Source organism: Daphnia carinata, chromosome 2 (assembly GCF_022539665.2).
Source record: "Daphnia carinata strain CSIRO-1 chromosome 2, CSIRO_AGI_Dcar_HiC_V3, whole genome shotgun sequence".
Classification (NCBI taxonomy): domain Eukaryota; kingdom Metazoa; phylum Arthropoda; class Branchiopoda; order Diplostraca; family Daphniidae; genus Daphnia; species Daphnia carinata.
Genome location: NC_081332.1, coordinates 5,227,274 through 5,251,418, shown reverse-complemented (window position 1 = coordinate 5,251,418; position 24,145 = coordinate 5,227,274). Strand labels below are relative to the sequence as shown.

Below are 24,145 nucleotides of genomic sequence, written 5' to 3'. Positions count from 1 at the left end.
AAATTAATGCTATTGTTTTAAATGAATTTAAATTAAGGTGACAATGAGAAACCTTCGATGCGAACGGATTGTCGAACAGAGGGTTGCGGCGAAGGAGCATCTTGTGTTGCCCAGGGCCCGCAGTACGTCTGCAGATGTCGAACGGGCCTTCAAGGAAATCCTGAAGTTCGCTGCAGCGCAGGTACAGACAAGTTAAACGATTTTTTAAATCGCATGTCGAATTTAGCGAATAGCCAAAAATAGTAGAACTAAGTAGATTGCATAACACAAAGACATTCGGTATTTGCTCATCGATTAGAACGTAGTCTTTTGCTCGTTTGAACGATAGTTTATCTTTCGTTGACTTTCGTTTCCTTCAATTTATTTCTTTATGCTCGACGTATTTCTAATTTGTTTACAAGCAAAAAAAAAATATTCACCGTATTTCTTTGGTGCTTGTGTGTGCCCGTTCTTCCTCTTCTCTTTCCTCTCTGTTGTTCTGTCTGCTCCCCGTCCTTTCCCTTCCTCATTCGGCACCTTAGATCGCTCCTGTTCCACCGACAACGATTGCCCGATGGACAAGAGTTGCGTCCAGCGACAATGTCAAGATCCCTGCTCATTGCGAGAGGCCTGCGGCCAGAACGCTCTTTGCAGCGTCGTCTTGCACAAGGCCCGCTGCTCTTGCCCGCAATGCTACATCGGCCGGCCGACTCTTAAGTGCAGCCCAGACCCCAGGTGTGGCACCACCACTCAAAGACCCGTAGCCGTTATAACGACCCCAAGAAATCCGGTCACGAAGAGTCCAAGACCATCAACTGCACCCGTCGTAGCCGCGTGTTCCAGAGACAGCCAATGCTCGCCCAATCACGCTTGCAACACCAATCTGGGCGCTTGTCAAGACCCTTGCGACTTTAAGAACGTCGCCTGCGACCAAGGCAAACGCTGCGAAGTCCGTCGCCATCGGCCCGTCTGCGTCTGCAAACACGGCTTCGTCCTCAACGACGCCGGCGAGATGACGTGCGGACCGAACCCGATCGAATGCCGAGTGGACGACGAGTGCGCCAGCAATTTGGCCTGCGTTGTCGGACGTTGTCAGAACCCTTGCGCCGGAACTCGCAACCCTTGCGCCGCTTCCAACAAAGTCTGCCAAGTGCTGGACCACAGGGCCGTCTGCATCTGCGTCGAAGACTGCACGGCCTCCGTCTCGATCTGTTTGCGCGATCGCGGCTGCCCGCCGACCATGGCCTGCGTCAACTACCAGTGCCGCAATCCGTGCGAGAATTCCACCTGCCCGGAAAACCGGCCGTGTTACGTCGAAGAGCACAAGGCCGTCTGCAAATTCTGCCCGCCCGGTTTCGTGGTCAATCCACAGTACGGATGCATTCAAGGTATTCATACGTTCAAAATCGTCCATCGTCTTGGTGTATGGTAAACGACCGAGAGACACAGCATCAACAACATACGAACGAAAACAAAAAAAAAAAAACAAAAAAAAAATATTAAAAATTAAAAATGATTAAAAACTCCTCCACAATACCCTTCCCTCTAGTCGCCTTATTTTTGGGGGGTGGGGGACTGTTGCTTTTTGATTTGTATTATTATTTTTTTTTTTATTAATTTTTAATTCGAGTTTGTAATGCTGCTCAGTATGAATGCATCAAACGGGCCGTTTAATATCTCTCCAGAGTTCATACTAATGTGCAATTAGTATCTTCTCTTGACTAACACTGTCCATATTAATACTACCCACTAACGCTAAATAACATGACTAAAGCGCTAATGCGCTAATCATTAACTCTCTACTCGAATTCGGATGATTTAATTATGTGTTCCCTATTCTGTTAATGTAGCTGTCGGTTGTCGAACGGATTCCGAATGTCCAGCGAAGGAAGCTTGCATCAACGGACGCTGTCAGGTAGTTGATATTCCCAAGGAGCCCGTGGTCGGTGAATGTCCACCGTGCCGGCCCAACGAGGAGTGCGATGCCACTACGCTCACGTGCTTCCCGGGTAAGTTTCAAATCGAAATTCAGAGCATGCTAAACATAATAATCTTTACTAACACCCAAAATGTATTTGCTCGTTAATTGTTTATTTCGCTCGTTTCGAAAATGCTTCCCTGATTTGAAATCGTTTAATTAATTTTTTTAAGCAAGTCTGCACACGAATGGAGATTTCAAACTACTTGGAGGTCCGATATGAAAGATAATTTTGTTTGTAAATAATCATAATGCTTCAGTTAACATCGACGTTCGTGTGCGGACTTTATTGCTAATGCTCTGCACTTACTCAATTAGTAGTTTTTCACTAAGCAATATTATTCTGATAAATGAACTTTGGTTTCATTTATCAAAGCGGCACCAAACTACGAGTATGATTTTGACCAATTGACCGCCTTTTCTTACCTCGTTATCCGAACGCCATTAGCACATGCTCCCTTTTTTTTTTTTATTCATTTATCTTATTCTTCCGCCGGCTTTGCCAAAACGAATTGTGTGCCTCACGATCAAGAAATCCCGAGCTTCATCATCTTGATTTTTTTTTAAATTTGGGCTTGTAAACGCTCGCTCGATTGCATTTTGAAACTTTCTTTTGGACCGCGAATATCTTTTAATTATTGTGACGATGATGTGTCGGGAAATTGAATTGTCTTCAATGCACCTACTTTAATGGCGCCAACGGGAATATATGCAGGACCACTCAACCCCGTTGCTGTTGTGACAGAACCGAACCGCGTTCCAGGAGAGACAAGTTCTAAGCCTGGGTATCCTTCCGAAATACCCGCTGGTCCCAGTTTCACCTACCCACCAACAGCTCCTCCTGTTCCAGGAGTGTCGACTCCCATGCCAGGTTACCCACAACCGATTACACCGGCCGTTTCATTCCCAACGCCGACAATCGAACCGGTAGTTGCGGAAGTATCAACTCCGTCAAGTCCAATTCCGGGTTACTCCAAACCAACCCCACCGACCATTCCTTTCCCACTTCCGACTACCCCATCGCTGGGGGTTGAACTGCCACACACCACCACGGCAGACCCGCTCACTAGGCCGCCCCGCCCTCGCCCACCTACAGACGCGGTCGTAGAGGAAACGACCACACCTACCTATTCGCCAAGTGTGACCACGGAGCCTAGTTATGGTCCAACACCTTCCGTAACTCCACCTCTGGTGGAGGTGCCACCTACTACCCCGAGCGTTGCGATAAGTTCTAGCAGACCGCCATTGAGCACAGAGCCAGTCGTGGCAGAACCGGGTACGCCTGCACCGACCCGCCCACCGGCCACGAGGCCTCCCCGTCCAGGTTACCCTACACCGCCTAGCATTCCGCCTTCTGCGGAGCCAGGAAGTCCTCCACCTGGCCCTACTCCGATAGGTCCTTCGACTTCTAAACCACCTACTGTGCCCGTCGTCGCTGAAACCCCTGCACCCCCAGGTACCACACCTTCTATTCCTTACCCACCCGCACCGCCTTCACCACCCGTGTCGCCACCTTTGGCTGGAACTACTAGACCAGAGTATCCGACTCCCATCCAAGTAACCACAGATGCTCCTCGTCCTCCTGTCTTACCTGTGGTTGCGGAACCCGGATCACCTTCCACCTCTCCACCCATTCCACTGGAACCTGTACCTTCTTCTCCTCCCATCATACCACCTGGCGTTGAAAGCCCGAAACCTACTTATCCTACACCTGTTCAGCAATATCCTTCCAGTACTAGCCCGCCCGGTGTTCCAGTAGTTGCCGAAACTCCGGTTCCGCCAACTGCTCCTCCACCCAGTGTTTCGCCACCTAAACCATCTAACCCACCAGGTTTACCGCCCTTAGCTGAAACCGCCACACCTTCTTACCCTGCGCCTGTCCAAGAAACACCTAGCGTCTCTAACCCTCCGACTGTACCAGTTGTTGCCGAAACCCCTAAACCCACGCCTAAACCTGATATCCCATACCCACCACCTGCTCCTTCTATTCCACCTGTTGAACCACCCGTTGCTGGAACCCCTTCGCCTTTACCTCCTGCCACGAGCGGAACGAGTAGACCTCCGTTGCCTACCGAGCCAGTCGTTGCTGAACCCAGCCCACCTTCCGAACCGCCTGCACCTTCCGAAAGGCCTCCCGTTCCTACTTATCCAACACCACCCAATTTTCCACCCATTGCGGAAACCACTGGCCGTCCACCATATCCTACCCATCAACCACCTTCTGTTGCTAGCCCGCCTACAGTTCCAGTAGTTGCCGAAACTCCGGTTCCTTCGACTGCTCGGCCTGTTGGCTCTTCACCTAAACCTTCTAACCCGCCTAGTATACCACCGGTAGCTGAGGTTCCTAAACCAACCTACCCCGCTCCTGTGCAAGAAACACCTGGCATTCCTAGCTTGCCTACACTTCCGGTTGTTGCCGAAACCCCTGCTCCTTCGGCTGTTACGCCACAGTATACCCCGCGTCCGCCTGCCCCGCAAAATCCAGCACCATTGCCCCCGATAGCAGAAACCCCTCGCCCCGATTACCCGTCACCTACCCAGGAAACCATAAACCTTCCGCGTCCTCCGACGGTTCCCGTAGTTGGGGAGCCATCGTCTTACCCGACTCCCCAACCGCCTGGTGTTTCCCCACCTAAACCTTCTAACCCTCCTAGCATACCACCTGTGGCCGAAACCCCTAGACCTTCGTACCCTGCACCTGTCCAAGAAACGCCGAGCATTTCCAATCCACCCACCGTTCCAGTTATTGCTGAAACGCCTCGCCCTACCGCTAAACCCGACATTCCTTACCCACCAGCACCTCCTTCGATTCCACCTTACCAACCCCCTACGGCCGAGTTACCAGCTCCATCTCCCCCTGCTACGTCTGGAACGAGTAGACCTCCTCTACCAACGGACGCGGTGGTGGCTGAACCAAGTCCGCCTTACGAACAGGTTACCCAAGCCACGAGACCTCCTCGTCCTTCTTATCCGACACCTCCTAACTTGCCACCTATTGCTGAAACCACAGCCCGACCACCTAGCCCTACCCATCAACCGCCTTCGGTTTCGTACCCAACTGGCGTGCCAGTGGTAGCCGAAACTCAACCTCCCTCAACACCCCGACCACTCGGACCTTCTCCACCTAAACCGTCTAACCCACCTAGCTTACCACCTGTAGCTGATACCCCGAAACCATCGTACCCGTCTCCTATCCAAGAAACACCTGGAATTTCTTACCCACCTACTGTACCCGTTGTCGCTGAGACGACTACCCATAGACCCGGAATTCAATATCCTTCCCCAACTCCTCAAAGTCCTCCTCACTTACCACCCGTAGCTGAAACTCCTTCACCTTCGCTTCCTGCCATTTCGGAAACGAATAGGCCTCCTTTACCTTTTGAACCGGTTGTTGTTGAACCCAGCTCGCCCTACGAGCCGAGCGCACCCAGCACGAGACCTCCACGTCCTTCCTACCCGACTCCACCCCACCTGCCACCTATAACTGATACAACATCTAGACCACCTCGCCCTACTCAACAGCCACCTTCTATTGCCTACCCGCCTACCGTTCCGGTCATAGCCGAAACGCAACCTCCCGCAACCCCCAGACCACCTGGTTCTCCTCCGCCCAAACCATCTGCTCCTCCTAGTATCCCACCTTTGGCTGAAACTCCTAGACCTACTTACCCTGCACCTGTTCAGGAGCAGCCGGGCATTTCCAATCCACCCACGGTCCCAGTTATCGCTGAAACTCGTCCTCCTACACCTAAACCTGATGTTCCATACCCACCACCTGCGCCTTCTATCCCTCCGTATCAACCACCTGTGGCCGAAAGCCCTTCACCTTCTCCTCCTGCCACGCCGAGCACAGGTAGACCACGTCCACCAACGGACCCGGTCGTGGCTGAACCTAGCCCGCCCTACTCTCCGGTTACCCCGACTACGAGACCTCCACCTCCTTCCTACCCAACTCCGCCTCATCTACCACCCATTGCTGAAACAACGGGTAGCCCACCTCGCCCTACGCATCAACCGCCTTCTATTGCCTATCCTCCTACAGTTCCAGTCATAGCCGAAACTCAGCGTCCTTCAACCCCTCGACCACCTGGTTCTTATCCACCTAAACCTTCATCTCCTCCTAGTATACCTCCATCAGTTGACACTCCTAGACCCACTTACCCTGCACCTCTTCCAGAGAAACCGGGTATTTCTAACCCACCCACTGTCCCAGTTATCGCTGAGACGCGTCCTCCTACACCTAAACCCGATGTTCCATATCCACCACCAGCGCCATCTGTTCCTCCCGTTCAACCACCTGTAGCCGAAGTTCCTTACCCTTCGCCTCCTGCTATACCAGGAACGAGTAGGCCTCCTTTGCCGTCTGAGCCAGTTGTAGCTGAACCGAGTCCACCTGGACCCGGTGTGCCTTTGACAAGGCCTCCGCGACCGACGTATCCAACACCTCCCAGCTTAGCCCCTGTAGCTGAAATTCCACCGGGCTCACCTTCCGCCATACCAGGGACAAGTAGACCTCCTCTACCGTCGGAACCAGTTGTTGCCGAACCCAGTCCTCCTGGTCCAGGCCAACCAGCTACCAGGCCTCCACGGCCTACCTATCCAACACCCCCAAGTTTGCCTCCTGTAGCTGAGGTTCCTTCACCTTCTTCCCCTGCCATCCCAGGAACGAGTAGACCTCCTTTACCATCTGAGCCAGTTGTTGCTGAACCCAGTCCACCTGGCCCAGGCCAACCAGCTACCAGACCTCCACGGCCTACCTATCCAACACCCCCAAGTTTGCCTCCTGTAGCTGAGGTACCTTCGCCTTCTTCCCCTGCCATCCCAGGAACGAGTAGACCTCCTTTACCATCTGAGCCAGTTGTTGCTGATCCCAGTCCACCTGGCCCAGGCCAACCAGCTACCAGACCTCCACGGCCTACCTATCCAACACCTCCCAAGTTTGCCTCCTGTAGCTGAGGTACCTTCGCCTTCTTCCCCTGCCATCCCAGGAACGAGTAGACCTCCCTTGCCATTTGAACCAGTTGTTGCCGAACCCAGTCCTCCTGGTCCTGGCCAACCAGCTACCAGACCTCCACGGCCTACCTATCCAACACCTCCCAGTTTGGCTCCTGTAGCGGAAGTTCCTTCACCTTCCTCCCCTGCTATTCCAGGAACGAGTAGACCTCCCTTTACCATCTGAACCAGTTGTTGCCGAACCCAGTCCTCCTGGTCCTGGTCAACCAGCTACGAGACCTCCACGCCCTACCTATCCGACACCCCCCAGTTTGGCTCCTGTAGCTGAAATCAATCCCGCATATCCACCGAGCCCCACCCCTCAATTGCCGTCGGTATCCAACCCCCCGAGCGTTTCAGTAATTGGCGAGCAACCCAGTACGACTAGTGCCCCACAGTATCCTTACCCAGCACCAGTAACATCTTCTCCTGGCTTGCCACCGGTGGCCGAAACACCTCCGTCGTACCCTGTTGGTCCAACTTCCAAACCACCCGGGTACCCCGCACCTCCCCCGACTTCTCCAGTAGAGGCCGAAGTACCAGCATCTCAACCGCCTTCTTACCAACCCACTTCGGCGTCTTACCCACCGGTACCCACTAGGCCCCCAACAGCCGTTTTGCCTACTCCGCCATCGGCTATCGGTGGAACCCGACCTCCGGGTTCCCCGCCCACCGTCCCTGTAATAGCGGAAAGACCCCCTGGGTATCCCCCTGCACCGCCAGCCGAGAGACCCGACCCGTACCCGTACCCTAAACCGCCTCTACCTGTACCCGAGGTAACGAGTCGTCCCCAGACGGCCATACCTGGTCAATCCCCCGCCTCCCCAGGTACCCCAGTACCCGTAGTGGCTGAACCGTCTTCTCCTGGAACGCCAAGTCGTCCACCAATCCAGCAGCCACCGATTGGAACACAAAGCACGCCACCAACGTTTGTCTTACCCGACCCGTTGAGACCATTCGGGTCGGAGCGACCTCCTCCAGGTCGTCCGACTCCGCCGCAGGCGATCGTTCCAGCCAAAGACGGGCTGCGTCAGCAACAACGACTGCCTGGACACGGAATCCTGCGACATACCCAACGAGCGCTGCGTTGATCCTTGCGCCTACCGGCCTTGCGTGCCCAACGCCCAGTGCCAAGTCGTCTACCACAACCCTGTCTGTGCATGCCGACCTGGATTCACTGGAGTGCCTACCATCCAATGCATAGCCGGTACTTGTCCAGTCATCATCTAGAAACGACCGAACAATTTCTCCAGACTTAAAAAAAAATATATCGCCATCGAATCAACGCTTTGGAACATTACCTTCACCTAATCATTCATACCCGACGATTCACGAAAACAAAAAAAAGATCAGCCAGCAAATTATTCATGTTTTTTTTATTATTGCCATACCGACAGCTCTAACTGACGAGACCTGGGTCTGGATGAAAAATAGCTCCATCTGTTTCGAATGAAATGGATTTCGTTGAATAGCGTAACTCATAGCGACACAAGCCCCCTACTTAATTCCCATCTACTTACATTTTTTTATACTTATCTCATAGACGTTGACGTGCACTTATGTGGTGATGGGCTTCTGACTGCCTTAGGCAACCATGCAAGATTTCTTAGAAAAAACTAATTTTATTTTTCATTTTTTTTTTTTTTTTTTTTTTTTGTTTGTTGCTCTATGAAATTGATCGAATAGTGGTTGTCGGAGAGTGTCAATCCAATAACGACTGCCCTTACGATCGTTATTGTGACCGCCCTACCGCCCAGTGTATTCCAGTTTGCCAGACTCGCGTTTGCGGCCGTCTCGCCTCCTGCCAAGCCGTCAGTCACAACGCCGTCTGCAGTTGTCTCGAAGGATACACTGGAAATCCTCGCGAGCAGTGCTACCAATGTGAGTTCCATTTCAACGTGTTTCTCTACACAAACTTGTTTCAATAACATCATTTTAATTTTTAATTTTTCACGAGCAGTGACTGGTTGCAGAAGCAACAGCGATTGCCCGGCAAAAGAAGCTTGCATCAACGGACAATGTGTCAATCCCTGCCGTTGTGGCGTTGGAGCTGTTTGCGAAATTCGTGATCATAATCCAATCTGCAAATGTCCAGCTGGCACCATTGGCAACCCATTGACCGGCTGTACATGTACGTATTTACTTGGCTAATTCAATTAGTTAGCTGAAAAAAATCATAACACGCATTGTTTCTTTACAGCCCCCGTGATATCTGAACCATGCAATCCTAGCCCATGTGGACCGAATGCTGATTGCAGTGTGGGTTTCACAAAGAATCCCATCTGTACTTGTCGTCCAGGATTCTTCGGCGATCCGCAGAGCAACCGCGGTTGCGGACCGGAATGTACCACCAACAGCGAATGCCAACCGACTCAGGCTTGCATCAACCAAAAGTGTCGCGATCCATGTCCAGGCGCTTGCGGAATCAACGCAGCATGCCGCGTGACGGGACACAATCCAGTCTGCACATGCGTTCCTGGATATACCGGCAATCCTTACGAGAATTGCAACCCGATTGTCGTTTCACCCGTCGTTACCCCGACATTATCCCCACCGGTTTCATACCCACAATTGCCACCGAGACCCGATTGCCCCAACTGCAAACCCGAATGCGTCCTCAACTCGGATTGCCCACCCAACTTGGCCTGCATGAACCAAAAATGTAGGGATCCTTGTCCTGGAGTGTGTGGCCAAAATGCAGTTTGCAAAGTCAACAACCACAACCCGATATGTTCGTGTTTGCAAGGATATCAAGGCGATCCGACCAGATCTTGCGCACCAAGACGTAAGACATTATTTACTGCTTAAATTTAAAAAACTTGAATTAACGAACTCTTTTTCTTTTAAAAAATAGCCGTTTCACCTAGTGTGGTTGAACCTGTCGTTCCCAATCCTTGCAATCCAAATCCATGCGGCAACTACGCAGATTGTCGACCTGTCAATAATCAAGCCACTTGCTCTTGCTTGCCCGGTTATTACGGCAACCCGTGTCGACCCGAATGCATAGCCAGCAGCGACTGTCCTAAAAACAAGGCCTGTGTCAATCAAAAATGCGTCGATCCATGCCCGGGCACATGTGGAATAGGAGCCAACTGCGTCATTAAAGATCACAATCCGATCTGTTCATGCCCCGGCACCATGACGGGTGACCCGTTCGTTCGTTGCACTGAGCCGGTAGTTGTCCAACCAGAGCCGGTTACGTCCAGACCTAAAGATCCTTGCAATCCAGCACCTTGCGGAGTTGGAGCTACTTGCCGAGCTCAAGGAAACAGTGCGTCTTGCAAATGTCCACCAAACTACGTCGGCGATCCTTACAGCGGCTGCAGGCCGGAATGCGTGCAAAATTCGGACTGTCCTCGGGACAAGAGTTGCGCCAACAACCGATGCGTCGATCCTTGCCCTGGCGTCTGCGGTTTGAACGCCGAATGTCGCGTTATCAATCACTATCCAGTCTGCAGTTGCCAGTCCGGCTATTCAGGCGATGCCTCATCGGCTTGCCGGCCAATTCCAGTCGAAAGCCGGCCCATCGAGCCCGTTGTCAGCGAGAGACCTTGCGTCCCGTCGCCTTGTGGGCCAAACAGCGCCTGTAGGGAAGTCAGCAACCAGCCCGTCTGCTCTTGTCAATCTGGATTCGTTGGAGTTCCGCCCAGCTGCCGTCCCGAGTGTTCCGTAAGTTTAATATTCATTACCGTTTTATTTTCAAGAACATCAACGACATTTGATTTGATTTATTTTTTAGTCCAACGCCGAGTGCTCTCAATCGTTGGCATGTATCAACCAGAAGTGCAGGGATCCTTGTCTTGGTGTTTGCGGAGAGAACGCCGTTTGTCGAGTCGTTCAGCATAACCCGATTTGTAATTGTCCGAGGGATCTTACAGGCGATCCATTTGTTCGTTGCCAACCTTTCCCTGTTCGACCACAACAGCCCGTCATTGAGGAGCCATCCAACCCGTGTATACCTTCGCCATGCGGTAATTAAGATTTTATTTTTAAACGATGGACACTGTTAAACGAGGATTTTTTTTTACTGTACAGGTCCCAATTCCAAATGTCAAGTGGTTAGCAACCAAGCCCAATGCGGTTGTCAAGACGGTATGATCGGCACGGTGCCCAACTGCCGGCCTGAATGTGTCCGCAACAGCGATTGCCCGTCCAACTTGGCCTGCATCAATCAGAAATGTAAAGATCCTTGCGCTGGCATTTGCGGCGCCAACACTCAGTGTCGCGTCGTCGGTCACAATCCCGTCTGCTCTTGCAAAGAATCTCACACTGGCGATCCATTCCGTAGCTGCGTCCCGATCCAACGTAATAACATCTTTGAAATTAGTTTGTACAGTTTCATTTACGTAATTTCTCATTTTTGCCGTATATAGCTGTTGTATCAGAACCTCCGAAGAAACCAACACCTACTCCTTGCAATCCGTCACCTTGCGGCGCCAACGCTGTTTGTCGCGAACAATCCGGATCGGCCATTTGTCAATGTCTCCCCGAGTACTTTGGCGACGCCCGACAGGGTTGCAAACCCGAGTGCGTCCTCAACTCCGATTGCGCTTCCACTCAAGTTTGCGTCAACCAGAAATGTCGCGATCCGTGCCCGGGTTTATGTGGCAACAACGCCGAATGTCGTGTCATCAATCACTTCGCCTCGTGCTACTGCCCTCAAGGACATACTGGCAATCCGCTCGAATCTTGCAAGATCATTCCAGTTGAAGTTAAACTCATTTCTTTCGTTTGATTAGTATTTGAATGTCGAAAATTAATTTATTAAATGTTTTGTTGTTGTAGTCCCGAGACCGACAGAGGCATCTGTTGAGGAAAAATGTAAACCGTGCAGTCCTTCTCCATGCGGGCCGTACAGCGTTTGCCGTGAAATGGATTGTCGCCCAGTTTGCTCTTGTCAAGCCGACTACCACGGCGTGCCACCCAGTTGTAGGCCGGAGTGTCTCGTAAATTCAGACTGCGAATCCACCCTGGCATGCATTAACCAGAAATGTCGCGATCCTTGCGCTGGAATCTGTGGACAAGATGCCGAATGTCGAGTTATCAACCACAATCCCATCTGCAGTTGTCCTCGAGGACAAACTGGAGATCCATTCATCGAATGCCGTCCAACACCAGGTACCGTAATTAATAACAAAACTCCACATCTCAGTTCATAATTTAAATGTTTTTCAATAGTTGTGAGACCACCCGTTCAACCGCAAATCACGGACCCTTGCACGCCATCGCCTTGCGGACCAAACAGTGTTTGCCAAGTGCGCGATGAGAAAGCTACGTGTGGCTGTGTAGCTAACATGATTGGCACAGCTCCCAATTGTCGTCCAGAGTGCGTGGTTAATAGTGATTGCCCGAGCAATCGAGCTTGTGTCGCCCAAAAGTGCGTCGATCCTTGCCCAGGCGCTTGTGGTTTCCATACCGAATGCCGCGTCGCTAATCACCAGCCTGTCTGCACTTGTCAACCGAAATTCACCGGGGATCCCTACACTTCATGCCGGCCAATACCCGTCGGTAAGTCCCACTTTCAATTACTTCTGGTGAAGGTAGCGACAAGAAAAGCGTTAAGCTATCGGTAACGATAGCTCCAACTGAAAGATACGTCTTCCATTTTGAAAATACCACATTCTTTTTTCTTTGATGCACGCAGTTGTGCCGCCGACTGAAGCGTCAGTCGTCAAACCTTGCGATCCTTCGCCGTGCGGGCCGAACAGTATTTGTCGGCCAGTCGGCTCTCAGCCTGTTTGCTCTTGCCAATCAGGCTTCGATGGTGTTCCACCTGATTGTCGACCTGAGTGTATTTCAAGCTCCGAATGCCCACCATCGAAAGCGTGTATCAACATAAAATGTCAGGATCCCTGCCCAGGAGCATGTGGTCGAGATGCACAATGCCGAGTTGTCAATCACAGCCCGATCTGTGTCTGCCCGTCCGGATGGACTGGCGACCCTCTAACTGGATGTCGCATTATCCCTAGTAAGCATGTTTTTACCACACAACCATGTAGTTTGTGTAGAATGTATTTATTTGTGGCTAACCAACCTGAAAACGTGTTAACCTTGTAGAACCAACAACTAATCCTGTAGTGGAGGAAGGCACGTTACGACCCTTACCACCTAACCCTTGCACGCCGACACCTTGCGGTCCCAATTCGCAGTGTCAAGTGGTTGCGGGACAAGCCCAGTGCGGCTGTGTGCCCGGCATGATCGGATCGGCGCCCAACTGCCGGCCAGAGTGCGTCCTCAACTCGGACTGTACGTCCAACAGGGCTTGCATCAACCAGAAATGCGTTGATCCTTGCCCTGGAACGTGCGGCTCCAATGCCGAGTGCCGAGTTGTCAGCCACTCACCCGTCTGCAGCTGCGTCACGGGATACACGGGCAATGCATATCGCAATTGCCGACCAATCCCAGCCATCGGTAAGATTTTCAAGACCATTGAATTTGGCTACAGAACCTTCGTATCGTTAATGATCCAGCGGTTTCATTTGTTTCGATTTAAACTCAAAACAATTTAACAGTCAATTGATAAGAGATCAGATCGAATAAGTCTTAGGACAGATGAGAAAACGTTAATCATGGGGAATATTATAGAAAGTTTCGTTTTATTTTGAATGCAGTCGAGCCCAATGTGGTTCAACCACCAAAACCTTGCGATCCCAATCCTTGCGGTACCAACGCTCAATGCAAGGAACAAAACGGCGCCATCAATTGCGTTTGTCCGGCTAATTATGTCGGAGATCCGTACAGCTCTTGCCGGCCGGAATGTGTTCTCAACACAGACTGCCCCCGTGATAAGAACTGCGTAAACAACCGCTGTGTAGATCCGTGCACAGACATTTGCGGAATTAATGCAGTTTGTAAGGTCACGAATCATATTCCTGTTTGCAGTTGTAAAGAGTCCCACACTGGAGATCCTTATGGATCTTGCCGTCCTATTCCTGTGATAAGTAAGCCAGTTTAATTCAAATATCTGACCAACTCCAGTTGCGCCATCTATTGCGAAACTAATTCGAATACGTATTTCAAATCTAGTACCACCGACTTCCCCGAGCGTAGTTAGACCATGCGTACCAACGCCTTGCGGTCCAAATAGTCAATGTCGGGAAATGGGCAACGTGCCGGTCTGCTCTTGTCAACCGGGCAATTTGGGTGTTCCACCAGAATGCCGACCGGAATGTGTTTCGAGTTCAGAATGCGCCCCATCCCAGGCATGCACCAACTTTAAATGCCAAGATCCTTGTCCCGGAACTTGCGGTCGAGATGCTAAATGCCAAGTCGTTAACCACAACCCGATTTGTGTCTGTCCGTCCGGATGGACTGGTGATCCTCTAACCGGTTGTCACATTATACCCAGTAAGCATGAATTCCACTAAACTTCCTAACAACCTGTATTGAGTTTGTGTTTGTAACTAATTGAAATAATTTAACATTTGTAGCACCAGCACCAAATACTGTAGGCGAAGTAGCAACATTGCCACCTCTACCACCCAATCCTTGCACACCCACACCTTGCGGACCCAATTCGCAATGTCAAGTCGTAGCTGGTCAAGCTCAATGCGGATGTGTCCCTGGCATGATTGGTTCGGTACCGAATTGCCGACCGGAATGCATCCTCAGCTCGGATTGTCCTTCGAGCCAAGCTTGCATGAATCAAAAGTGTATTGATCCATGCCCTGGAACTTGCGCATCCAACGCGGAATGTAAAGTCGTCAACCATTCACCGTTGTGTATCTGCACGGCAGGTTACACGGGCGATGGTTTCCGTAATTGCCTACCGATTGCGGCAGTAGGTAAGAAGCGTTATTCATACGATTCGGCTATACGCTTATTTTTTCAAGGTGCTTCTTGCCTAGTTTTTATTTTATTCATAGCGTTGCGCGTGTGTTTGCTACCGTTAAGAGTCTGGGTAGGCGATTTTTCTAAATGCCTGTCACGTATTGATGGGATCGCAATTCGAATTTTGGTTCATCATTTTTTTTTCTGGCAGTTTCTTGCCATTTTCTTTTTGGTTCTGGTACTAATTGACATTTTCTGGTTATTCTTAAGTGAAAAAAAAAAAAAACTGATAATTTTTACAATTTCGAAGAGAGCATTGCACTTTTACAGCACGTCATTTGGGCTTTGTCTATCTATGCACACATTTTTTCTCGCCTCTGCATACTGTTTCCATTCAAAATGGACGAGTACTTGCCTTTTTGTCGTAAAAGTTGCCAATTAGTTGATGACAATTTTTCTGTCGGGTATTATTCTAGTCGAACCAAACATCCCCCAGCAGACGAAACTTTGCGATCCCAATCCTTGCGGTACCAACGCTCAATGCAAGGAACAAAACGGCGCCATCAATTGCGTCTGCCCGGCTAATTATGTCGGAGATCCATTCAGCTCTTGCCGGCCAGAATGTGTTTTGAACACGGACTGTCCGCGCCATCAAAGCTGTTTGAATAATCGCTGCATTGATCCTTGTCCCGGAACATGTGGTCAAAACGCTGATTGCAGGGTTTCCAATCACGTTCCCGCGTGTAGTTGCAAAGAATCTTACCAGGGAGATCCCTACGTAACTTGCCGACCTATTCCCGTCAAAAGTAAGAAACGCAATTGAACATGGTCCTTTGAAGATCGCAATCTTTAAAACTTCTATTTTTATTTCATTAAAAAAAAGTTCCACCAACCGCACCCTCGCTTACCGAGGAACCATGCAATCCATCTCCGTGTGGGCCAAATAGTGTGTGTAGGCCCGTTGGCAATGCTCCGGTTTGTTCCTGTCAACCCAATTACTTGGGATTGCCGCCAGATTGTAGGCCAGAATGCGTCTCCAGCTCGGAGTGCGCTCCCACCCAAGCATGCCTTAACCTCAAGTGCCAAGATCCTTGCAAGGAAACGTGCGGTCGAGATGCCCAGTGCAAAGTTGTCAATCACAACCCGATCTGCGTCTGTCCGTCCGGATGGACAGGCGACCCGATGACCGGGTGTCGAATTATCCCCAGTAAGCATGATTTCACTAACTGTTCACATCCATTCTTTATGTAGAATTGCACGTTAACTAATTGTTGTAACGTAAAAATCTTTGTAGTACCTGCACCTAATGTAGTTGGTGAACCTGGCACCTTGCCACCTATTCCACCCAATCCTTGCAATCCGACACCTTGCGGACCCAACTCGCAATGCCAAGTTGTTGGTGGACAAGCGCAGTGTGGATGCGTTACCGGAATGATCGGCTCTGCTCCCAATTGCCGCCCCGAATGCGTACTCAATTCAGAGTGTCCATCAAATCGAGCTTGTGTCAACCAGAAATGTATCGACCCTTGCGTCGGAACTTGCGCCCAGAACGGCGAATGTACCGTCGTCAATCATAGACCTGTTTGTAGTTGCACGTCTGGGTTTTTTGGAGACGGTTTTAGCAATTGCCGGCCCATTCCAACTGTTGGTAAGACAGCATTATTTATAGCTTTCGCTGACCGAGGCATATTTGAAAAAGACCATATTGAAAAAAAAATTGAGGTTCTTTAGGTTTAAGCTTTCGCCTTCCCCTCTAGTATTTCAGCACCAACCGTATCAAACTAAAAATGGTTTTACTTATTTATTTTATTGCTGTACGTAACAGTTGAACCAAATGTCGTCCAACCACCATCACCATGCGACCCGAATCCTTGTGGTACCAATGCTCAATGTAAAACGCAAAATGGCGCAATCAATTGCGTCTGTCCAACAAATTACGTCGGCGATCCATTCAGCTCTTGTCGCCCAGAATGTGTTCTGAACACGGACTGTCCTCGCGATAAGAGTTGCTCTCGTAATCGCTGTGTAGATCCTTGTGCTGGAACGTGTGGAGAAAATGCTAATTGCAGGGTGGCCAATCACATACCCGTCTGCAGTTGCAAAGAATCTTATACTGGAGATCCATATGGATCATGCAGGCCCATCCCTGTGAAGAGTAAGAAAATCAATTGAGAATCCAAGGGTTAATCGGCGAAACATTTTTGATTTATTTTACGATCTGATATTTAGTACCCCCAACAGCTCCGGTTGTTGAAAAACCATGCGATCCCCCTCCATGTGGTCCTCATAGCACTTGCAGACCCGTTGGCAATGCGCCAGTTTGCGCTTGTCAACCGGGCTATTTGGGAATACCACCAGAATGTAGACCGGAATGTGTCTCGAGCTCAGAGTGCGCACCATCCAAAGCATGTGTTAACTTCAAATGCCAAGATCCTTGTCCTGGAACGTGCGGTCGAGATGCACAATGTCGCGTAGTTAACCACAACCCGATTTGCGTCTGTCCGTCTGGTTGGACTGGTGATCCTCTAACCGGTTGTCACATTATACCCAGTAAGCACGATTTCACTTAACTTTTTAACAAACCTCACTGTGTTGCATGTTTGTAATTAACTTTTTAACATTTGTAGCACCAGCACCAAATACTGTAGGCGAAGTAGCAACATTGCCACCTCTACCACCCAATCCTTGCACACCCACACCTTGCGGACCCAATTCGCAATGTCAAGTCGTAGCTGGTCAAGCTCAGTGCGGATGTGTCCCTGGCATGATTGGTTCGGTACCGAATTGCCGACCGGAATGCCTCATTTCATCTGATTGCCCCTCGAACAATGCTTGCGTCAATCAAAAATGCATTGATCCTTGTCCCGGCACTTGCGCGGCAAATGCGGATTGTCGTGTTGTCAACCATTCGCCCATGTGCACTTGCGCTGCGGGTTACACCGGCGACAGCTTCAAAAATTGTCGTCCTATTCCAGTTGTTGGTAAGAAAATCTCATTCATCTCCTCCGAAATTCTCGATCGATCCTACCGGTTTAAGGGATATATTTCCTACGGGCCGACTACACGAAAAAATGCGTACTTTAATTATTAATATCTCTGGAAAACTTTCTATAAGCGAAGATCCATTTTTTTACGCTCTCCAGAAATTCAAATTCGCAACTATTTTTTTGTTAATGTGTTCTTTGACCACTTTTTCTGAATTGGAAATTCTTCTAAAACGATGTTTCTATCCAATTCAGTTGAACCTAACGTCGCACAACCACCTACACCATGCGATCCCAATCCGTGCGGTACCAATGCTCAATGTAAAACGCAAAACGGAGCCATTAATTGCGTCTGTCCGGCGGGTTACATCGGTGATCCTTACAGCTCATGTCGGCCAGAATGCGTTCTCAACACAGATTGCCCACGTGATCAAAGTTGTTCGCGCAACCGCTGTATCGATCCTTGCGCGGGAGCTTGCGGCATCAATGCCGACTGTAGAGTCGCCAACCACATTCCCGTTTGCAGTTGCAAAGAATCCCACACTGGAGATCCTTACGGATCTTGCCGTCCTATTCCTGTGATAAGTAAGATGTGTTTTAATTTTTCAAAAGCTGAAGAAACAGCAGCTTTCCGTTGGTCGATTCAGGGCAAAGCAATAATTGATTTTTAAACATATTTAATACTTAGTTCCGCCAACATCTCCAGTTGTTAACGAGAGACCATGCGTACCGACTCCTTGCGGTCCTAATAGTCAATGTCGTGAAGTCGGTAATGCTCCGGTTTGCTCTTGCCAGCCGGGCTATCTGGGCATCCCACCAGAATGTCGACCAGAGTGTGTCTCAAGTTCAGAGTGTGCTCCATCCCAGGCGTGTTCCAATTTCAAATGCCAAGATCCTTGTCCCGGAACTTGCGGTCGAGATGCTAAATGCCAAGTCGTTAACCACAACCCGATTTGTGTCTGTCCGTCCGGATGGACTGGTGATCCCCTAACCGGTTGTCAAGTCATTCCGAGTAAGCATAACATTTCAGCTAATTGTACTGTATTATTAGACATAACTAACTCAATCAATTAACATCTGTAGCCCCTATACGCGATCCTGTAGTGGAAGAAGGCACGTTACGACCCTTACCACCCAACCCGTGCAACCCATCACCTTGTGGACCCAACTCGCAATGTCAAGTGGTTTCGGGACAGGCCCAGTGCGGCTGCGTGCCCGGCATGATTGGTTCGGTACCAAACTGCCGACCAGAGTGTGTCGTGAGCTCGGATTGCCCCTCTAACGAGGCCTGCGTGAACCAGAAATGTGTCGATCCATGCCCTGGCACATGTGCACCCAACGCTCAATGTAGGGTCGTGAATAACTCGCCTGTATGCGATTGCATAAAGGGATTCACTGGCGATGGTTTCAGTCATTGTCGACCTACTCCAGTAGACGGTAAGACACTCTGGCATTATTTATTGGCTTCGTTTGAAATTGCTTCTTGCTTCTTTCGTCGATTATCACGTCGGATGTGAGCGGACGTTCGTATCTACCTTCATGCCATACATTTGGCATATTTTTTTTGTTATTTTTATTTTTCAAATGGAATGAGACTGGTGTTGCATTTTTTTTTTGCACCTCCATTTGACTGATGCAATCCAGACAATTTCATTATCGTCGGGACATCTTTTTTTTTTGCTGTTTTTCGCACGTGTTGCTTGCTTTTTCATGAACTTCGTTTTCATGAAGCTATTTATGGATTCAGCATTTTTATGGCTTTGATTATCAGGGAAGATGAATCCATATTTTAGCTCCTCTTTGAGCTTTTTTTTTTTTTGGTCTGGCATGCCTGCTTTTGACGACTTGTTTTTTTTTTCATGCAATCCAAAAATATTGGGTTTATGGCATTGAATATTTTTTTTTAATGGAAAACCTTGTTTTGGAACAAAACAAAAAAGCGAACTTCTTTTGCTACTGCACTTGAGACAATCGCTATGTTTACACTTTGACGAAACGTGCACGGCAGGGCTATATATTGCGGTCATTTGCAAATGCTTTCATTTGTGTAATTCTAAATACTGAAAAGCGATTATTGTTTTAGTCACACCGAACGTAGTCGAACCGCCAAAGCCGTGCGATCCCAATCCGTGCGGCACCAACGCTCAATGCAAAACACAGAACGGAGCAATCAATTGCGTCTGTCCGACCAACTATGTCGGAGATCCCTACAGTTCTTGTCGTCCAGAATGCGTACTCAACACGGATTGCCCACGCGATCAAAGCTGCGCTCGAAACCGATGTGTTGATCCTTGCCGCGGAACGTGCGGCCTGAACACGGACTGTAGCGTTTCCAATCACATTCCTATTTGCAGTTGCAAAGAATCCTATAGCGGGGATCCTTACGATTCCTGCCGTCCTATTCCTGTCAAAAGTAAAATTCAATTATAGCTTAGGTTTAACCACATTTCTTTGTGATAACCTTGTCGTAACATTTCCTAGTACCTCCAGTGTCTCCGTCGGTTGTCGAAAAACCTTGCGATCCTCACCCGTGTGGTCCAAATAGCATTTGCAAACCAGTTGGCAACGCTCCCGTGTGCTCCTGCCAGCCCAGCTACATGGGCTTACCACCCAACTGTAGACCCGAATGTGCTTCCAGTGCGGAGTGCCCTGCATCTCAGGCGTGCGTGAATTTGAAGTGTAGGGACCCTTGTTTAGGAACGTGCGGTAGAGGATCCGAATGCTTTGTTGTTAATCATAGTCCGGTCTGTGTCTGCCCTGTTGGATGGACTGGCGATCCGTTGACTGGATGTCGTATCATTCCGAGTAAGAATCTCATTTCAATTTTGCGAAGACGTTTTGCAACTTGTACATTTGTTATTTATTTTGATTACTCATAGCTGTCGTGACTAGTCCGGTCGTTGAAGAGGCCACGTTGAAACCTTTACCCCCTAGTCCGTGTACACCAAATCCTTGTGGACCCAACTCGCAATGTCAGGCAATATCTGGTCAAGCTGAATGCGGATGTTTGGCCAACATGATCGGCTCGGCACCCAATTGCCGGCCCGAGTGTATCGTTAACTCAGATTGCCCAGCCAATGTGGCTTGTGTCAATCAGAAATGCATTGATCCTTGTCCGGGAACGTGTGGCTCGAATTCAGAATGCCGAGTGGTCAACCATTCACCTGTGTGCACTTGCGAATCAGGTTACACAGGCAACGCTTTCAGCAACTGCCGCCCAATTCCTACAGTCGGTAAGACCAATTTGCATACAGCAGCCATTTTTTGCATTTTTTTATTGGGCGGAAAGCTTTCTTAAATTTTCTTCGGAGGTGGTGAACTGTTTTTTTTTTTTTAATGGTGATGCCGTGGCATTATTTTGTTGGTTGTCGGATTTGAGGATGTCCGAGTTTTCCCTGCTGAAAATTTTTGCTTTTTTCTGTTGTTTTTTTTGCGTTCTTTTTCCATTTTGGAAGAAGAAAAGCTTATCGGTTTTATATTTGGGAATTGAAATTTCTTTTTTCAATTTCTTTTTTTTTTTTTTGTTTTGAAATGGGACGATGCTGTTTATTATGGCGATGTGTCCGGTACAATTTGAACTGCGCTTTGTTTTTTTGAAGCTTTTTTTTTTGAAGCTATTTTATTTTCGAATCGAAAGGCTTCCATTTTTGTTGACCAGCGCTTTTTTTAAAGGCTTTTTACTTTTTGCTACATGTTTTAATCATGGACCATTTGAAATCCAGTTGAACCGAACGTTGTTCAACCACCAAGACCTTGCGATCCCAATCCTTGCGGTACCAATGCCAATTGCCGAGAGCAAAACGGAGCCATCAATTGCGTCTGTCCGGCTAATTATGTCGGCGATCCGTTCAGCTCTTGTCGGCCCGAATGTTTGTTAAGCACCGATTGTCCCCGTGATAAGAGCTGCGTCAAAAACCAATGCGTGGATCCTTGTCGAGGAACATGCGGTCTCAACGCCGACTGTAGAGTCGCCAATCACATTCCCGTCTGCAGTTGCAAAGAATCTCACACTGGAGATCCATACGATTCATGTCGTCCTATTCCCGTGAAAAGTAAGAACATCCCGAATTTTGCGTTGAAATTGCAATCAAGTAACTCCCTTATTTATGATGTCATCAGTTCCGCCAACGTTACCGAACGTTGTCGAAAGACCTTGCGATCCTCCTCCGTGTGGCCCTCATAGCACTTGTAGACCGGTTGGCAATGCCCCTGTCTGCGCTTGTCAATCGGGCTATTTGGGCGTACCACCCGAATGTAGGCCGGAATGCGTTTCCAGCTCGGAATGCGCTCCGTCGCAATCTTGCGTCAACTTCAAATGCCAAGATCCTTGTCCGGGAACTTGCGGTCGAGATGCCCAGTGCAAAGTGGTCAGCCACAACCCCGTCTGCGTCTGTCCTTCCGGATGGACCGGCGATCCATTGACTGGATGTCGCATCATACCCAGTAAGAAACATTCCGTCCCCATAAAATCTTTATCCATCCATATTTTATCTAATTTATTCAAAACTTGTAATAACTTTAGCACCTATCCCAAGTCCTGGTTCTGAACCAGCAACTTTACCACCTGTTCCGCTGAATCCTTGCACGTCCCACCCCTGCGGACCAAATTCGCAGTGCCAAGCTGTGGCAGGCCAAGCTCAATGTGGCTGCCTGCCCAACATGATTGGCTCGGTACCGAATTGCCGGCCAGAGTGCATAGTCAGCTCTGACTGTCCGTCGCAAAGTGCTTGCGTTAATCAGAAATGTGTGGATCCGTGCGCAGCAACTTGCGCCAGTAATGCTGACTGTCGAGTTGTGAATCATTCGCCAGTTTGCACCTGTGCGTCGGGTTACACTGGCATTGGGTTTACTGGTTGCCACCCGATCCCAGCGCTTGGTAAGAACTAGTTGAATTAATTAAAAAGCTCTTGAGCGGCGTTTTTTATTCGATGAAAATGTGATGTTGAAAACTTTAACTACATGCACCTTCTGTTGAAATTCTTAAATCTGAATTTTCAGAAATTAATTATCAGCAATTTTTTTCGAAATCCATTTTGATAGGGTTACTTATATTTAAGATTATATTTAGTATCTTTCATAATCACATTTGTTTTACACCTGAGCTCTTAATTGATATCATTGTTTGCTTGAATTTGCGAAACAGTCGAACCAAATGTTGTTCAACCACCAAGACCTTGCGATCCCAATCCTTGCGGAACCAACGCACAATGCAAGGAACAAAACGGAGCCATCAACTGTGTCTGCCCGGCTAATTATGTCGGAGACCCGTACAGCTCTTGCCGGCCAGAATGTGTTCTCAACACGGACTGTCCGCGCAATAAGAATTGCCTTCAGAATCTTTGCGTAGACCCTTGTAAAGGAACGTGTGGTCCTAATGCGGACTGCAGGGTCTCAAATCACATTCCTGTATGCAGTTGCAAAGAATCCTACCAGGGTGATCCTTACGTATCTTGCCGTCCTATTCCCGTCAAAAGTAAGAAACGTAATTGAACATGGTCCTTTGGAGATAGCAATCTTTAAAATTTCTACTTGTATTTTATTTTTAAAAAGTTCCACCAACCGCACCCTCTCTTACCGAGGAACCGTGCAATCCATCTCCGTGTGGGCCAAATAGTGCGTGTAGGCCAGTCGGTAATGCCCCGGTTTGTTCGTGCCAACCCAACTACTTGGGATTGCCGCCAGATTGTAGGCCAGAATGTGTCTCTAGCTCGGAGTGCGCTCCTACTCAAGCATGCCTTAACCTCAAGTGCCAAGATCCTTGCAAAGATACGTGTGGCCGAGACGCGCAATGCAAAGTTGTAAATCACAACCCAATCTGCGTCTGTCCTTCCGGATGGACAGGTGACCCAATGACTGGGTGTCGCATTATTCCGAGTAAGCATGATTTCACTAACTGTTCCCATCCATTCCTTATGTAGAATTGCATGTTAACTAATTAACGTAAAAATCTTTGTAGTACCTGCACCTAATGTAGTTGGTGAACCTGGCACCTTGCCACCTATTCCACCCAATCCTTGCAATCCGACACCTTGCGGACCCAACTCGCAATGCCAAGTTGTTGGTGGACAAGCGCAGTGTGGATGCGTTACCGGAATGATCGGCTCTGCTCCCAATTGCCGCCCCGAATGCGTACTCAATTCAGAGTGTCCATCAAATCGAGCTTGTGTCAACCAGAAATGTATCGACCCTTGCGTCGGAACTTGCGCCCAGAACGGCGAATGTACCGTCGTCAATCATAGACCTGTTTGTAGTTGCACGTCTGGGTTTTTGGGAGACGGTTTTAGCAATTGCCGGCCCATTCCAACTGTTGGTAAGACAGCATTATTTATAGCTTTCGCTGACCGAGGCATATTTGAAAAAGACCATATTGAAAAAAAAATTGAGGTTCTTTAGGTTTAAGCTTTCGCCTTCCCCTCTAGTATTTCAGCACCAACCGTATCAA

General features: G+C 49.1%; 2 protein-coding genes across 2 annotated transcripts in view; one reads left to right on the top strand and one right to left on the bottom strand.

Annotated features, from left to right (window-relative positions):
- LOC130686611 (hydroxyproline dehydrogenase-like) overlaps positions 1–24,145 on the bottom strand; it is a 95,773-nt gene that overhangs the window by 48,935 nt on the left and 22,693 nt on the right. The gene's annotated exons all lie outside the window — the stretch shown is intronic.
- Positions 1–24,145, top strand: part of LOC130686980 (uncharacterized) — a 38,120-nt gene that overhangs the window by 3,219 nt on the left and 10,756 nt on the right. Inside the window, exons 8-35 of the mRNA XM_059494135.1 lie at positions 38–181; positions 1,830–1,988; positions 8,636–8,830; positions 8,910–9,080; positions 9,150–9,734; positions 9,804–10,618; positions 10,689–10,920; positions 10,985–11,254; positions 11,323–11,660; positions 11,731–12,067; positions 12,128–12,457; positions 12,594–12,917; positions 13,007–13,360; positions 13,561–13,890; positions 13,976–14,296; positions 14,380–14,733; positions 16,545–16,874; positions 16,949–17,269; positions 17,347–17,700; positions 17,959–18,288; positions 18,392–18,715; positions 18,787–19,140; positions 19,787–20,116; positions 20,185–20,508; positions 20,583–20,936; positions 22,847–23,176; positions 23,254–23,577; positions 23,660–24,013. Of these exons, the coding sequence (XP_059350118.1) occupies positions 38–181; positions 1,830–1,988; positions 8,636–8,830; positions 8,910–9,080; positions 9,150–9,734; positions 9,804–10,618; positions 10,689–10,920; positions 10,985–11,254; positions 11,323–11,660; positions 11,731–12,067; positions 12,128–12,457; positions 12,594–12,917; positions 13,007–13,360; positions 13,561–13,890; positions 13,976–14,296; positions 14,380–14,733; positions 16,545–16,874; positions 16,949–17,269; positions 17,347–17,700; positions 17,959–18,288; positions 18,392–18,715; positions 18,787–19,140; positions 19,787–20,116; positions 20,185–20,508; positions 20,583–20,936; positions 22,847–23,176; positions 23,254–23,577; positions 23,660–24,013 (9,288 nt within the window). The remainder of the gene's footprint in view (positions 1–37; positions 182–1,829; positions 1,989–8,635; positions 8,831–8,909; positions 9,081–9,149; positions 9,735–9,803; positions 10,619–10,688; positions 10,921–10,984; positions 11,255–11,322; positions 11,661–11,730; positions 12,068–12,127; positions 12,458–12,593; positions 12,918–13,006; positions 13,361–13,560; positions 13,891–13,975; positions 14,297–14,379; positions 14,734–16,544; positions 16,875–16,948; positions 17,270–17,346; positions 17,701–17,958; positions 18,289–18,391; positions 18,716–18,786; positions 19,141–19,786; positions 20,117–20,184; positions 20,509–20,582; positions 20,937–22,846; positions 23,177–23,253; positions 23,578–23,659; positions 24,014–24,145) is intronic.